The 15,538-nt window shown below is 43.5% G+C and overlaps 2 protein-coding genes across 7 annotated transcripts; both read right to left on the bottom strand.

Annotated features, from left to right (window-relative positions):
* Positions 1-106: 106 nt before the first annotated feature.
* LOC6526179 (proline dehydrogenase 1, mitochondrial) lies at positions 107-10,966 on the bottom strand. Of its 6 annotated transcripts, none has more exons than XM_015191187.2 (12): positions 10,791-10,966; positions 8,532-9,078; positions 5,161-5,282; positions 4,556-4,642; positions 4,303-4,484; positions 3,624-3,659; positions 3,117-3,181; positions 2,548-2,726; positions 2,301-2,475; positions 1,891-2,244; positions 1,647-1,824; positions 107-1,571 (listed from the first exon to the last, which is right to left on the bottom strand). In XM_015191187.2, the coding sequence occupies exons 2-12, from the start codon at positions 8,991-8,993 to the stop codon at positions 1,366-1,368; spliced, it is 2,046 nt and encodes a 681-aa protein (XP_015046673.1). In that variant the 5' UTR covers positions 8,994-9,078; positions 10,791-10,966; the 3' UTR covers positions 107-1,365. The 6 variants fall into 6 exon arrangements, with proteins under 6 accessions (XP_015046673.1, XP_015046676.1, XP_015046674.1 ...); XM_015191190.3 differs by lacking the exon at positions 5,161-5,282 and adding an exon at positions 5,556-5,677 and having other exon boundaries at positions 10,791-10,965; XM_015191188.3 differs by lacking the exons at positions 5,161-5,282; positions 10,791-10,966 and adding exons at positions 5,556-5,677; positions 10,479-10,609.
* Positions 10,967-12,157: 1,191 nt separating this feature from the next.
* Positions 12,158-15,527, bottom strand: LOC6526178. The gene is made up of 3 exons (XM_002101952.4): positions 14,548-15,527; positions 14,405-14,486; positions 12,158-14,291 (listed from the first exon to the last, which is right to left on the bottom strand). Exons 1-3 carry the CDS (start codon positions 15,525-15,527, stop codon positions 13,038-13,040), a joined length of 2,316 nt encoding a protein of 771 aa, XP_002101988.1. The 3' UTR covers positions 12,158-13,037.
* Positions 15,528-15,538: the final 11 nt, after the last annotated feature.

Below are 15,538 nucleotides of genomic sequence, written 5' to 3'. Positions count from 1 at the left end.
GTCATTATTCTGAGAGTCCTAGGAACAATAGATCACCATTAGCGGCGATTTGGGTAATTTACCCGGAGAATTGCACCTCAAATGAAATTTAAGCGATGCATGGCGATTCGTTTTTAACATTTTATTATTGTCATTGAAATAGTTAACATTCATACAATTATTTATTCATTTATTTATAGCGTTTATGTAATACAATTATAATCATGAGGGTAATAATAAAAACTATTCGGTTCGATCTGCGCGCCTTAGTATATGGCCAAGTCTGTCTGTCTATATATGTAGTTGTCTGAGCAATCGAAACGCGGAAACGGATATGGAAACGAATTGAAAATAGGGGGAAAGTTTTTGTTGCGGGATCTCATCCATCGACTATCGTAGTAATGACTTTTATAATATCGCTCCGTTAAGTGCTAAATTAAACGTATACATTTAAGTTAATTTAGCATAATCGTAATAAAACTCGCTAGGTATTTAGGTATAGGTATGCGCGGTTATCCCAGGTTCCTATGAACAGTATTATTTATTTGACTATTTCGGATGGGATCGCCACGAGCTGGAGTAACAAATGCTCTGCACACTCTCTCTCTCGCTATTGCTCTATATAAATATATAGTTTATGGTATAACTTAGGGAAAACGAACATGAAATCACATTGCAAATGAAGAATGGATAACTAACAACTGATATACTGATACTGAGGAACAGGCACAATCACGAAGTTAATGAATCTAGACTAAAATGCAGCCATACACATACATGTATCTATGTAGATATATCTCTATAAACGTTTGCTCTCATTATATTGTATATAATATGTATATACCCCATACGATTTATGCTTTATTTGTTACGATGCTTAAAAATGTTCGCTTTAATTCAATCCCCTTTTTCAAAATCCTCGTTGTGGACATTCCACATTCGCTTTCTTATGTTTTTGACGCTTTTCAGTTTTGTTTCTTTCTATTTTTTTCTTTGTAACACACATACAGAACTCGTTTAGATTATTGTTGCAACAAGACGTAAAAATATACATATTTTCATCAAAAATTACCACCGCTCAGTGCTACCGTCTCTAATTGAAGTTGTTTGTGGGCAAAGAAGGTCCTGCAGACTTGCAGGACGACACAATGAGTTAGAACATTTTCGCTCCTTTGCAGGACCTTGGTATATACACAAGTTTTCATATATATATACCGTGGATATACGCAAATTTCGTAAGAGTAATAAGAACGACAAAAAAAAACATTAAAATAGGTCCGAAGCTATCGATTTCCTGGCGATATCCTCAGCCGGATATAATTGGCAACCGATTTGCCACCTCAGGGATGTGTGTGGGTGAGAGTGATTCCATCCATCCAGGCCAGCTTAGATGGGCACGTAGTTGCCCTTAGGCTTGTAGAATAACTGGCCACGCATCAGACGACGCCGGATCTCAGAGAGCAAAAGGCGCTTTTCCTTCTTGATCTTCTTGAGCACACCCTTGTTCTCCTGGGCACGACGAGACAAGTAGGGCAGCACCTCTTCGACAGGGCCATATGGTATGTATTTGTACGCCGAGTAGCCCGCTTGACCTGTATGTCGGAAATAACACAAATGAAATGAAATGAAATGAAATAAAAGACAAGGGGCACGGTATGGAAACATACCCAATGGGAAGGTGATGTAGTCGCACATGCCCAGCAGTTGACCGAAGCAGATCACCTTGTCCTCCGGTGAGATGCCGATCTCCTTCATCTGCTGGATGGCAAATCGCACGGTGTCTTCGTTGTGCGAGGCCACCATAATGCCAATCTTCCTGGCATCGTCATCACAGTCCTTCATCAGCTGGAATTATTAAGAAATTCTTGGTGTACCTATAATCTTTGATAACCGAAATACACAATTTCCCACCTTAATGCGTCGCAAGCACTCGGACAACGTCTTGTGATACATTTCCGTGGTGGCCTCGAACGTGGGATTTACGGGATCCGGATAGCCCAGCGACTTGGCACGGTCCCGCTCCTGGTCCATATAGGCACCGCGCACCAGCTTAGCTCCGAAGTAAAAGTTCTGGCGCTTGGCCTGCTCCAGATCGGTGTTCACCTCGCGGAACGTTTCGCGCAGGTAGCACTGGTACGTATTAAAGACAATGGCCTTGTCCTTGTTGTACTTGCGCATCATTTCCAGGGTGATGCGTGAGATGGCCGGCTGGAAGTAAGTCTGCTCCGCATCCACCATGATGCGCACATCCAAATCCGCAGCAGCCTGAGGTTGGAAATACCATTTTAGTTCGTTTCCACAACTAGAGTGGCAAAACACACCTTTACAATCGTGTTGAGGCGACGGATCATGTTCCTGAACATCTCCTCCTCCTTGGGCGGTATTTGTGAGATCAGTCGACGCATCTGTCCGGTTTGGGGATCGGGAACGCGGAAGGTGTCGCTCAGCTGCGAGTCTTCGTCTACGATGCCAGACCAGGGGAACAGATGCAAAATTCTGAAAGCAATAGACGAGCATGGGAAGTCAGTCAGTTTGGTAAGGAGTTTGATAAGAAAAAAACGGACTCACCCCTCCTTGTCGGACGTTACATTGTTCAGGAACTCTTTCACGTCCTTATTGTCGCCCAGCGTGGCGTAATACTTCTCGAGATCCTTGATGGTCTTGTGGTGGGTCAACACATTGCCCTGGCCGCCAACCATGTCCTCCATGTACTTGCGTGTGCGCATAATTACCTCGGACAGTTGCAGCTGCAAATGAGAGTCGAGGTCATCGAATAAGAAAGACGAAGGAAGTTTAGACTAATAGCCCCTAATGATTGTAAATATACAAAATCATAAATAAATACATAAAATCATATGTATCATAAATAAGTTATTAAGAATTACGAGGTTTCTCATTTACGATTACTTTTTAGAGTTTAGATTTTATAACTTTAAGGAAATCAATAGAGGTTGACATTTATCTGCAGCGGCAAGTGAAACGTTTAAGAATCAGTTGTTTTACTTTTTCATTAGCGTCCATTAACTGTGTTCCTTTTCCATTTCCATTTATTAACACCTATTAAACCCTGTGTTACCCGTATAAATAAAGCTACTCAATTATGTGGTTCTCAAGGGGATTACGTTGTGCGAACTTACCAGCAATTGTGGACGGCCAAGGGCGGTGAGTTTAATGGCGGTGATGCCAGTTCCGAAGGTGGCGCCTGCAGGTCGATATTCGGATCAATCGGTGGTTGATTGGTGGAAATGAAAAGCATTTGGAAAAAGAGCAGAGCAATCGGTGAATGCGATGCGGTGGCAGAGTTGGCGAAAGTTGGAAAGCGGATTCTACAGATATGTATATAGCATACGAGTATATGTCTAACTACGGCACATAAAAGCGTCAAGAGTTACGGATACGAGTACGGATTGAGTTGCAGACACAGAGATACGAAGCAACGACAAAGGCGACGACATCGCATTACAGCAACCAACTGAAAACGCACACGAAATGGCTAAAAAGTCAAACTAGTTTGCTTTGCTCTGTCAAAATACGGAATTGGCCATCAATGGTTACTCTTTCGGGTATTTCGGATACTTGTTGGATAGTTTTCGAAGTTACTTGTTGGCATTTTGGGTTGTGTGTTCGTTAATTTCTCGGCTTACCCGTGGCCACTGCCCGGGGCACCTTGCGATCATCATCTGTTCATATTTGGATTCGCAACGAATTCGAATTGATTTTGGATTTTAAGTTATGTGGGGGTTATTCGATAATCGATGGGTTGGTGCCGTTTTGGGGATATTTGCGGGGCAGAAAGAAGAATTTATTAATCATAAATTAAAATTTATTTCAGGAAGAGAGATCGAGTGTGTAGAAAGATAGAGCAAAGGAGAAAGCCTAGCAGGAAACAGCCTAAAACCCCAAAATCATTGAATGCAGGACGGGGAAACTACAAAGATCTGCGGGAATGTTCTCACCTATTTGTCATATTTGTCATAAGTAGTGACATATCGAGTTGAAAGCGAACAATTTGTTTTATATAACATTCTGGTTCTAGATTTATTTTGTAGAAAGTCAAAGTTAAGCATACTGATTTTACTTGTTCCTTCTGAGGAATAAAGTGAAACTCATAGCTCGATATGTCATATCGTTCTGTACACTAAAAACAAACAAAAAAAAATTAAACTGCATGCTTAACTTTTAGCAATGGATGCGTTTGCTTTGCACATTCTAAATCGAAACATTTGTACAGAGGAACTCAGGGATCGTGAGGTGGAACTTAAGGAACTTGCATGCCGGAGTCGGCCATCTGGAACCAGCAAGGAAAACTGGCCAAGAACATACCCGAAACGGCCTCCAGACACTTGATGAAGATCTCCATGTTCCGCTCGCAGGTGGCCTCGTTCAAGTAGAAGTAGGTGCGAGCACTGCTGACCTTGTAGCGCCGATCGGCGAATGACTTGTCCACATGGTACTGCGGCATGCTGCCCTCCTCCTTCTTGTCGCCCGCACTGGAGACGGATGATCTGAAAAGAAACAGAATAAGTATACAAACAAATTAAAGAAACTAAATGACTAGATGATTATCAGGACTTACTCTACTTCACGTTTCTCGGCCTCCTCCTGGGTGATATCCTCCTCAACGGAATAGTCGAGAATCGGCTTAACGCCGAAGGATCTTAGCCTGCAATTGTACGAAATGCATTAGCTCAAGTTTCCCACAAGCCAATAAAACACAAAACATTAGTAAAATAGAAGAATTTTGAGTATGGCTTGATTAGCAGTTGAGAAAATTTAAAGTTCTTTCGTTAAAAGGGATCCAATTCGGATTAGGGATTCGCATCTGAATATTCGAGTAGATCATTCATGCTGACACATGCCCAGGACTTGGAAGAGCCTCTCATTAGTGAGGTCACTCAATGCTTGCTTAGAATATTAGTAGCAATATGTGTGGTCTATATTATGTGCACATATATATGGATGGTGGAAATAATAGCACCTGAATTGTCCACTCAAAATTGTCATTAACCACATAGTTTGAATTAAAGCATTATTTTAAAAACACGCTATCGTGTTTCGAATGCTATTACTTCGTCTGAAACCATTTACATATATGCACTAGTAGTGATATATCGGATATATTGGGTTGCATGGGTTGCATGGGGTGCATGGGGTGCAGTGGGGTAGGGGGAGGGGGTTAACCTCTCTAGGGCGGGCACGATCGTGTGACGATTCTCGCCGGCCACAAAGTGTCCGTAGAAGCTGGACTTCATCAGCAGGACGAAGAGCTTCTGGCCGAGCAGGTTGCGCGCCAGTTTCATCAGCTGTTTATCGGCGTTATCGGTGTTTGTTCGATTATTATCGGTAAATGTGTTCGGTTTGTCAGGGATTCCATTACAATACAAGTGTGGGCATTTAAGCGGGTTTCGCATAACCGTTTCACAGCCCGAATCGTGGCCAAAATAATAACATGAAGTAAACACAAAACCATAGGGCGGCAGAAAGCAATATAGAAATGGAAAAAAAAACAAGAAAAGAAAAGAAAAGAAAAAAGAAAAAGGCGATAAGTGAGTGGGAGTGTCGTGGTGTGCAATTACCTTTCCAATGTGGGTATGATCTTGATCTGATCCTCGCCGGCGACAAAGTGGCCATAGAAGGTCGCCTTCATCAATGCTGTAAATAACCGTTGACCCAATACGTTCTTTGACCATTTCATAAGCTGCGAAATTTTCGTTTGTTTTGATCGGTTTTATGCGGCATACACAGTAAGTTTGTCGGTTATAGATTTTTTGTTTTGGTTTTTCGATATTTTGTCATGTTGTGTGCGGCGTCAAAAATTGAATTCAAGATAATTTTAATTTTCCGTTGGAGGCAATACAAAGTTGATATACATACATATGTAGCAAGGACAGAGTTTTTGAAAGATGCAACTAATAACCATCGAATCTAGCTGAGATCCCTCCGCCCTGGTTCGTTCAATTTCTCATCGTATGGATCGCACATAAATCACTTGGAATTTGGCCAAAAGGCAAAATAAAAAACGTGAACGAAGTCAAGGCCAAAATCGTTGCCAAAGTCCAACAATATAGCAATACAAGAACGCAACAAAAAGTGCGGAGGCGGCAATGTGTATTATTCTTAAAGAGGCTGCATGTTATTTAAACGATTGTCAGCTAAACACGCACATCCACATAACCATCCCATTTCCAAATTCAGCCTAGTGTTCGAAGAAAGACGATCCGCCGCGGATCTGTCAACTCAAACAGAAATCCACTGAACACGCATATAATATAATTGTGCGAACTTTGAAATTTTAGGCGAAGAACACATGAGCACTTCCTGAAATGCCGTGAAATAACGCAATCTCTTGCCAAACTTATTCATGCTAAGACTATGACTAACAATACTATCTCTCAGGGAATATTTATTGATTTTAATAAAACATGCAATGCATTAGTCCAACTATTGCATTTTTAGATATTTGTGGAATCGAACAAATGTCAAACTGCATGTAATAAAACCAGGCAATAGGGGCAGGAAGAGATCGCCCAAGTTGGGAATCACCAAGTTTCCGGTTTCCTCACAACTCATTCCTTACAATGTGGAAAACACAAGAGCATTGGCCTCTGATAAATGATTCCCTTGCACGTGTGTGCTTTGCTTGATGCGGGATCCATCAGATGAATGGGATTCAGAGGAGGGGGACGGGGGAAAAGAAAAGAAAAGAGCATTCTCCGTCTGGGGGAACCGGTTTGGTCGGGAACACTGAGGTAATTAATTGAGTACAAAGTTGGCTAAAGAACACACAGCCGACAATATAAATACACCATCACCAAAACTGGTTACATAAAACAAATTCTCGTTTCGCATTCTGTTTTTTTGGGTATGGCATGTTTTGCTTTTCTAGTCTCTTAACTTTTTCTTTGGCAGACAATTCGAAACCGACGACAGGTGTTTGTCGTTGAGCTCTGGCCCCCAAGAAAAAGCTGCCCCAGAGCTAACACCACCCCTGGTCACCTGGCACATGCCACCTGCCACTGTATCCCGCTTCCACCAAGTTTTTTACCCATCAATACCCAACCCATTCTCACATATCACGAGACCCACACCGCTCGGTCGCCAAAAGCAATCGACGCGCTACTGTAAATAGAAATAGCGAAAAAATGAGTACACTCTGATAAAAAATCAGCCGAATTTGAGAACTCAATTGAACCGTGAGCAAGAAAACACCTTGTTTTTGCAACTTAGTATAAAATTGATATAGGAATTGTATCAAAAACGATTGTGCAAGCGATGTTTTCAAATAACGCCAAGTCAAGTGCTTTATTGCTGCCCTTAAGGAATGGATGCCCGATTTTTTCTAGTGCATCACAGCAAAATGTTGAGATGTGGGCAAAGTCTATGCCTGACTAATGCCACATGTGATGTGATGTCTCCGGTCCCAGGTTGCTGTGCCAATATTCCCTGCGACAGTCATTAACCACCCGTATATGCAAATGCATCGAGCGGGGCGGAAAAATGATAGATAAGTATAAGTAACCGTCGTGGCGACGCATGCACTTTGAGTAATCGATAAGCAATCAAACGATCGCCGACGTAATTAAATAGAAGCACGCTAGCGAAAATGAGGGGAAAAGCGCGGGGTTTGCCAACGATTCCGATTGGCGCACATTCGGGGGCCTGACTATATAACGACCTACACTATACAGTCCACATAATCCATACGTCTCGCTAAGCAAATACGCACGAGTTAAGAGCAAACAGCGGGCCGAACAAGGTCGCCATCGCATCGGCAATTTGCATGGCAAAGTTTCCCTTTTTCCTGCCGTCAATCAGGCACTCATTCAATCTTCTGTGCGACTGCGGCACCTGCCAGAAAGTGGCAACAAATGCAACAAGCAATTAGCCAGGAATTTATAAGCACGAGGAGGGGTGCAAGCGAATTGAAAAGCGGAAACAAGGCGGAAAATCGGAAGGAAGGCAGCCAGCCACCTGACACGGGTTTCGGTTGCCCGGAAAATCGGACTCAAGCGCATAGAAGCGGCAGGTGAAAGTGCCTAAGCCAAATACACTCTGCGTGTCAGGATCGATAAAATTCATGAATAAGGCAAAAATTCGTAAATATAAAAAAGCAAACTTTTGAGAAAATAATTAAAAATTCTTCTACGTTCAAGTTTGGACAACTTGACCATATGCAGTAGTCATGGAACTCAATGGCCTTAGCTGTTCATAACTTTTAGTTTATACTCACTGCAAGTTACATTTTTATGAATATATATCATTGAATTAAAATAAAAGCAGCAGTAGAGGACATTAAATAGGCCAAGGGTCAGCGACCATTCAACGGTTACAAATAGGTCACTATCTAAAAACACTTTCTTAATTACAGCTTTTAGAGAGCATTCAGCAGGGGTTGAGTACTAACAGAGCCTCAGACGGTACGCCCTTGATTTCTCAGCAAACAGAACCAGAAACAGAGAGCGATGCTCAGCTAGTCGATGGATTGGACCAATATAAGGGTCAAAGGACGCAGGACTCGGCAGAGGAGGAGCGCGGGACGCCGGTTAACTCACCGTCATGTTGTGCTCGACCAGCTTCTCGCTGGAACATATCATATAGACGAGATAGGCGCGTATCAGCTCGCCAGTGGTCTTGCTCTTGAAGGCGGCAATCGGATCATTGAAGCTCACGTCCAGGGGATCCCTTTGCGGCGAGCCAGCGGGCGAGGGGTTCCTCTCCTGGGACGACTCCTGCTTCGTCGATCGCTTCACCGTCTCGCCGGACACCAGCTCCGGTTGTACCACAGCGGAGGCCTGCAACGGCCGTTCGCCGCTGTGGAGGAAACGCGCTCCATTGACTCCTCTCGTGGACTCCGATGCTGCTCCTTCGCCGACGGTGCTGGTGCTCCTGGTGCCGCGCTGGTGGAAACTCCGGCAGGCGGCGACGGCCACGGAATTGCTCGACTTGCTGCTATTACGGCCGTAGACCAAACTGATGGCTGTTCGTTGGGCGCTCAGCGAACGGAGTAGAGCCATTACAAGGGATTCTGCGGTTTATTTCGGCTTTCTGCTCTCTGGCTTTTGAGACGGATATTGAAACGCACTCCGATCTCGGCTGCTTCTGTGAAAGACAATGCAAAATCAGAGGTAATTTCACTATTATCACTAAATCAAATCACCACGAATCTGAGGAAAGACAGTGGCGTAGCCATAAAATCACTAAAGGTTGTTATCTCGATTTTAATTATATGAGTGCAACAAAATTGTAACGAAATTGGGAAATTTACATATCTAATAAATAATAGATTACCACTGCAAGTCGTTTATAAATGATTGATTTTCAATAAGAGCTGATAGGATTGATTTAATTCTAATTGGAAGATGGTTCATCAATAAAACAATAAAATACAAATGTATTATAAAATCCATTTTTAAATTATAATGCCATGAACAAGAATCAGTACATTTCACATATTATTTAAACAATTTCAAACCGTTTTTGGTCCCCCCAATCCCCCCGCCTACGCCACTGATCACAGCTGATTTTGTCTGATTTATGGAGAGCTTTTCGCTCTGGGGCGCACTCTCCCTCTTTCGCTCGCTCCGAATGTTATACAACAAATGCGAAAAACGTGAGGTGGAGAGGAAGAGAGAGCGAAAGAACGGCGAAGCCGAAAAAACAGCACAACAACACAAACACACGTACGCGAGTACACCGTCGAAATGTTCAATTAAAAAACCCAATTTCTGGTCTGAGATCTATGTATCTTTTGGGTTTCTTTCTTACTTCGTTTTTATTATTTATTCTATTACGCTTTGCGTTGTATACGCCGCAAAAGCACGAAACCAAATGCGACGAAGACGCCTGAAAATGGGGCGAATTGTTAGGCGATTGTCGGCGAATTCCACGAAGCGAAATGAGGAAGGACCCAAAGGCGAGAAAATCCTTTTCGCCGCTTCGCTCCCGTTTATGTAACTGTAAGTGTAACCGAGATTGTACCGTAATTGTAACTACGACTGCGTGACGTCACAGGCATGCGAGCCCTTTTGATTTCGGTTTTGATTTGGCATTTGTTTTGATTTAATTGAAATGCGCCGCAAGCACACACTAATTGGTGTTAATTGCGGCTCTCCTTGATTCTCCCCAATTTTCGTTCTCTATTTTCCTCCCATTGGCCCCCTTTCCCGTTTTCATTTTATTTATTAATTAGCAGCCCGCTAAATAATCGCCAGACGAGAGGCTGCAATCAATCGAAAAAACTTGGCGGGTTTCATTGCACAGATTTCATTACACTTCATTATGGTCAATATCAAGTTCTGTCTCGCTCTGGCCGCCATGGTTAAGCGGAGATGGGGAGCTAGCGTACTTAAATTGCGAATTCATCAGAATGGTGTTTTTTTGTTTTTTCTTCGTTTTTGTTGCTATGCGGCGAATTGTACCTATTATATAACACTGCTTACTACTTGCTACCTCTCTTTGTAGAGATCCTTTTATGAAACAAATACAACACACACACTCACATGTACACTGCAAAATTTCGCTCGACTTTTCCTAACTTTTTTTTGCCCTGTTCTGCGGTTTTCCTCTATTTTCTCGATATAAATTTTGCTTCAACGGTTGTTTTGTCACTTAAAAAAAAACAAACTACGATACATAACTAGCAACAACCCAAAAACAACAAAAGGGTAAACAATTTATAAAATTCTTTGTTGAAAATTTTGTACAATCGCCAAACAGTTTTCCGGAAAAACTCGTGTTTGTTTGACAAACTTCTCACAGCAGCATGCAAGAGAAGTAGAAAAGTGCCCGTTTCTGCCAGTGCATTTCCTCACCTCAGAAAAGACAAACAAGTACAAGCACAATTATATTAATTCTTCGGTTTTTTCGAATCTATTTTGTTCTTTTCGAGGGTTTTTGGTTTTTGCTGCTGCTGCGCGGGAGAGAGCGTGAGCACGCGCGAGAGGGAGAGAGAACGACTGCAAGGGTCTGAATTCGCGAACAAACTGAAACACATGAAGCGAAATTAAGGCCAACACGGCGAAAGCTCGTCCAAAAAAGCTTGTGAGAAATGGTCAAAACGCTGGTCGAACAGGAAGGTGAGGGGCAGAAAGCATCTTGGGGAGAGAGCGGGCGTGGTGGGCCACCCCCAGCAGCTGTTTGTGCTGCACGTGAGCGGAAAAAAGAAATCCCATCGAGAATTAATCGCCATCTTGTCCCCTCTTACTGCCCAATTAAAATCGGTGCGCTTATCTACGCCACTGGCGGTTGGCCAGGAATCTTTCGTGCTCTTATCTTATCAATGGACTCCCCCAGCGCCCCCAACGAACTCGCCTTCTTTCCATCTCTCTCTCCCTCTCAGTCTCTCTTTCAGCCGACCACTCGCACTCGTTTTGCCAACCGGCTAAATGTCGAGCTTTGCCGGCGTCTTGCAACACTGGCATGGCAAGCAGGGTTGCTTTACACACAGAGCAATGGATTAATATATCGATTACAAAATGAACTCGAATTTCAAATTTGGATTCAGAAATGTGCATTTTTCAAAATGTTACTTTGTGTCAAGAAAACTGATTGTGGAGAAAATTTCAAAAATACTCTTTCTTACTTACATTAAAAGAGCAGATCAAAATGGAAGTCCATTGACTAAATATAGAATCTCCTTAATTTTCTTATCGGACCCGCGTTTGACAAATATTTCCTTTTGCGTTGTGCCGAATGAAAGCATTTTAGAGAGTGTTATTTTCTGTACAATTATTTTTCCTCACAAAATTGTGTGTCTGACTGAGTGGTCGCAAAAGTTTATCAAAATAGTGCTTGCTTACCTTCTCCTATATCAATAATTTAAAGTAACTTGAACAGACGCAGATCATCTCGCCTAGTGATCCTGATGAAGAAAATGTGTACTTTATGAGTCGAATACACTTCCTTTTTAGGGTTATATACATACATACAGGTATACGGGTATAAAAAAAGGATATAAACGTGTAGAAACTATATATGGCATCAAGGACATCTATGTACATGTATAAAGTAAAATAACATGCAAACACTATATGCACTCGATTATATTTTAATATATATAGTGCATGTGTATATGTGTACATAGATGCTTATTAATTAATGCATATACATATGCCACTTACTTTCTCCGATTTCATAAAGAAATATTGCAAAATTGGCTCTTCAGATGAAAATTCCCATGTTTCCACTTTAAAATGAATATATTTTTGTTTGCAAATTGTTTGCGTTTTGACAAATATAGCAATAAGTTACGACTACATATTAGAAATAATAATAATTAACATTTAATGAGCGTTCGCAGCTGTTGATTTTGCTGCTTATGCGAACGCGGCCCGAAAAAGGAGAAACTTAACAAGAAAAAAAACAGAACAAGTTATCTAAATACCAAATATATAGATATATGCGTGTGAAACTGACGCGGGTCTCCTCCTACCGCCGTCATAACAAACAATACATAATTCGCTATCGCCGCGACTCTCTTCTCGCATTCTCTTCTGCTGGCTTGCTTTTCTGTTATTACATAATATTATTGACTAAATTGTAGATCAACGAATGTCTGTTTTTCCATCTCCATTAGGCACCACCAGCAAATAGCTCAAAGCATTGTAAGTATCGAAAAGGAGTGCTCAACTTGACCGCAAGACTATCATAAAGGCGAGAAAGTTTAAAGTTTTCGATTGATAATATGATTAAAACAATTGAATATTAATGCACAGTTATGGGGTTAAGTACTGAATATTTCAAATATGTGTGCACTTAACCCGAAAATCATGTAAAAACCTATAAATGTAAATAGAATATAATAATAGAAGTATTATTCCTCAACTCTGACGTAATGGATGATATGAATAACTGTTAAGGCAATGCTCTTTTTCTTCCTTAAGAACTACATAATAGGTGAATATCTAAACAGAATTTCATATTATAAGATTATGATATATGTGAATATATCTTTTCCAAGTTATGACAATCTTGCAGTTTGCTATTTTGATTTGGGCTAACTAGTTGGTGGTAATGCTGGACAGCCAGTGGTGCTGCTGATGTTAGTGGTGTTGCAGGCGCTAGTTGGACTTGGTCAGCTCAGTGCGGTTGGCGGCCACTTCGGCCAGAATGAGTAGATCTGAGGTAGAGGAGGTCACGTCGAAGGCCGTCTGCGAGGAGAGCGACGAGGATGACGACGAGTTCGAAGACAGCGGTGGCGAGTTCGACGACGAGGTTACAGAGGTATTTACCGCCTTGGGAGTGCCGCTCTGGTTAAAGTAGTAGCTGCCATTAATGGTCAGGGGCAGAATTGAGGCCACCTCCTGTTCAATGGCACTGACATCGCGCCGAGTGATACTTTCTTTGCGCGCCTTTCGTCGCTGGCTACCCACGGCCTGCAGTTGCTGCTGCTGCTTGATCCTCACGAGGTGCTCGTTAGCTGCTGGAACTGCTCCTTTTGCCGTAGCATCTACTGCTGCTGCACTCGAAGCTGCTGATGTACCACTTGTGCTGTTCGAGTTCCTCTGTTTCTTGGTGCCGCTAAACTTCTTCTTCTTTTTGGTGCTACGTTTGCGCTGCAGGTAAGCGTCCAAGCTGAGGGCCGGCAGCTCTTTGATTTTCTCCTCGAGATCAAAGAAACCACTGCTGCTTGACTCTGAAACGCTCCTCATATTTTTTTGCATGGAATCCGGACTGTTACCCTGGCGTTCCGGTGGCGAAACGGGCGGTGTATTGGGGCCCGCATCCAAGGGTATGTCCATGAAGTTTCCACCCATACCGCCTGCCGGCGGCGATCGAGCCTTGCTCTTTTTAGCTATGGCCGCCAATTGACCGGAGTTGACCAATTCCTGGTAAATCTTGCCCTTGCAGGAGCGTGATGATTTGGCCTTCTTGTTGGGTGAGCTACCACTGGCCGCCTCTTCTTCGCTGGAGTTGCTCGAGTTGCTGTCTTGCAAAGACCGCTTATTGCCATTGCCATTTGTATTGCCACCTGGCATGTGGGTAGATAGAAACTGACTGGTCTCGCTTAGTACCTGCTGCAGGGCGAAGTCCTTCTCTTGTACTTGAACTTGCAGTAGGGAGCTTAGCTCGCCCATCTGCGTTTCGTCTGCCAGTTTAAAGTAGTTGGGGCGCAGCATAGCACGCGGCATCTCCCCTCGCTCTGCCCACTGCATTTGCAGTGAAGCCGGCACATGCTGCTGTGGCTGTTCTTCGCTGGGGATGAGCAAACCAGCAGCCGCGTTGCTGGGACGGGTAGCCAGTGTTCGCAGCGGCGGAGCTGGCAGTTTGTACCACTTGAAGTTTGGATTAGCGTTGAAGAAGGCGTCTTTGTTCTACAAAAAAAATCAATGCGCTTGTTAAACTCTTTGAACTCAACGAACAACAGGCATGTACAGCGAATTAAAGTAATGAGCACGGGTAATATTTGTATGCTTATGATCCCCACCTGCTGTGCCAGATCCGTGAAGCAGTGCTTCTCCTGCTCGTCGAGAGCAGCCCACCAGTCGCCCAGGATTTTTGTAATGGCACTAAAATAGGAAAACAACGTAAGTACCTTGCAGTTGGTGCACCTGGGAAAAAAAAACCCACCGGTTCTCCAAAGTTCTGTAACGCTCCTTGACGATACCGCGGTGTCTCTTGCAGAATATAAGGAAGGCATTCATGGGGCGGCGGGCATGATGCTCCGGTCGTGTGGTATCAGTTGCCTGATCCTGCTGATGCTGTTGCGGCTCTACTTGATGGCTTTCCTGATCCTGCTCCTGCTGCGGCACTGTGACCACGTCCACGTCCACATGTTCTTCGGCGGCCTCGCGACGAATGCGCGTGACCTCCTGCTGCACAGGCAACTGTACTTGGATATCCGCCTCCTCTTCATCATCCTCCTCTTCATCGAGATCCTCCTCTTCGTCGTCCTCGTCTTCGGTGTCGCTGCTGCAGTCCTGCAACTTGGCATAGTTGTGCACATCCTCGATGCGCCGAAAGGCATTTTCTTGGTCTTCGGTGCGTTGCGGTTGGGGGTCAGCTAAGGCACTTTTGGCTGCTTTACCAGGTGATCCGTGTTCATCCCTTTCTCTGACTAATGTTTTAGTTTCTGCTTCTTCTGCGTTCGATGGCTTATCTTTGGTCCTGGGCATGGGCAGCCAGCGGAGTTCGCTTGCTCCCATTTGGGATACCATCTTTGCAGCAGCTGTCAGAAAATCTCCTGATCTTTGGGATAGTTCTCTGGATATCAAGAAATCCCTGGACAAGCCTGAAACATAGGATGCTGTTGCCGGAGAAAATCCCACAAGGCTTCCTGCTCCTTGGTTGACGCTTGTTGCGGCGATTACTCCACTTGCTCTCGGTATCTTCTCAACTATTTTCAGCGCTCTGGCTGTGTAGTTCTTGTTGTTGCTCATTTTTGGCTCCGCTGTTTTAAGGCCACTGTAGTTGATGTTGTTGTTGCTGCTGCTGTTATTGCTGCTGCTGTTGTTGCTGTTGTTGTAGGCAAAGTGCAATTTAATTGCAGCACCTGTTGGCGTCACCTGCGCCACCTGCTGACCACCGCCAACGCTTAGGCCGTTGATCATGTTCTTAGCTT

This window comes from Drosophila yakuba, chromosome X (assembly GCF_016746365.2).
Source record: "Drosophila yakuba strain Tai18E2 chromosome X, Prin_Dyak_Tai18E2_2.1, whole genome shotgun sequence".
Taxonomy (NCBI): Eukaryota; Metazoa; Arthropoda; class Insecta; order Diptera; family Drosophilidae; genus Drosophila; species Drosophila yakuba.
The sequence above is the reverse complement of the archived record's forward strand: the minus strand, read 5'-3'. Positions and strand labels throughout refer to the sequence as shown.

Excerpts from the sequence above, each read along its gene's own strand:
- LOC6526179 (XM_015191187.2), bottom strand. The coding sequence starts at position 8,993 with ATGGCTCTACTCCGTTCGCTGAGCGCCCAACGAACAGCCATCAGTTTG. Across the intron at positions 3,660-4,302 it reads GTGTCTGGAGGCCGTTTCGG|ATGATGATCGCAAGGTGCCC; the intron begins GTATGTTCTTGG and ends AAATATGAACAG. Across the intron at positions 1,825-1,890 it reads AGTGCTTGCGACGCATTAAG|CTGATGAAGGACTGTGATGA; the intron begins GTGGGAAATTGT and ends TAATAATTCCAG.
- LOC6526178 (XM_002101952.4), bottom strand. The coding sequence starts at position 15,527 with ATGATCAACGGCCTAAGCGTTGGCGGTGGTCAGCAGGTGGCGCAGGTG. Across the intron at positions 14,487-14,547 it reads TACAGAACTTTGGAGAACCG|TGCCATTACAAAAATCCTGG; the intron begins GTGGGTTTTTTT and ends TTCCTATTTTAG. Across the intron at positions 14,292-14,404 it reads TCACGGATCTGGCACAGCAG|AACAAAGACGCCTTCTTCAA; the intron begins GTGGGGATCATA and ends TTTTTTTTGTAG.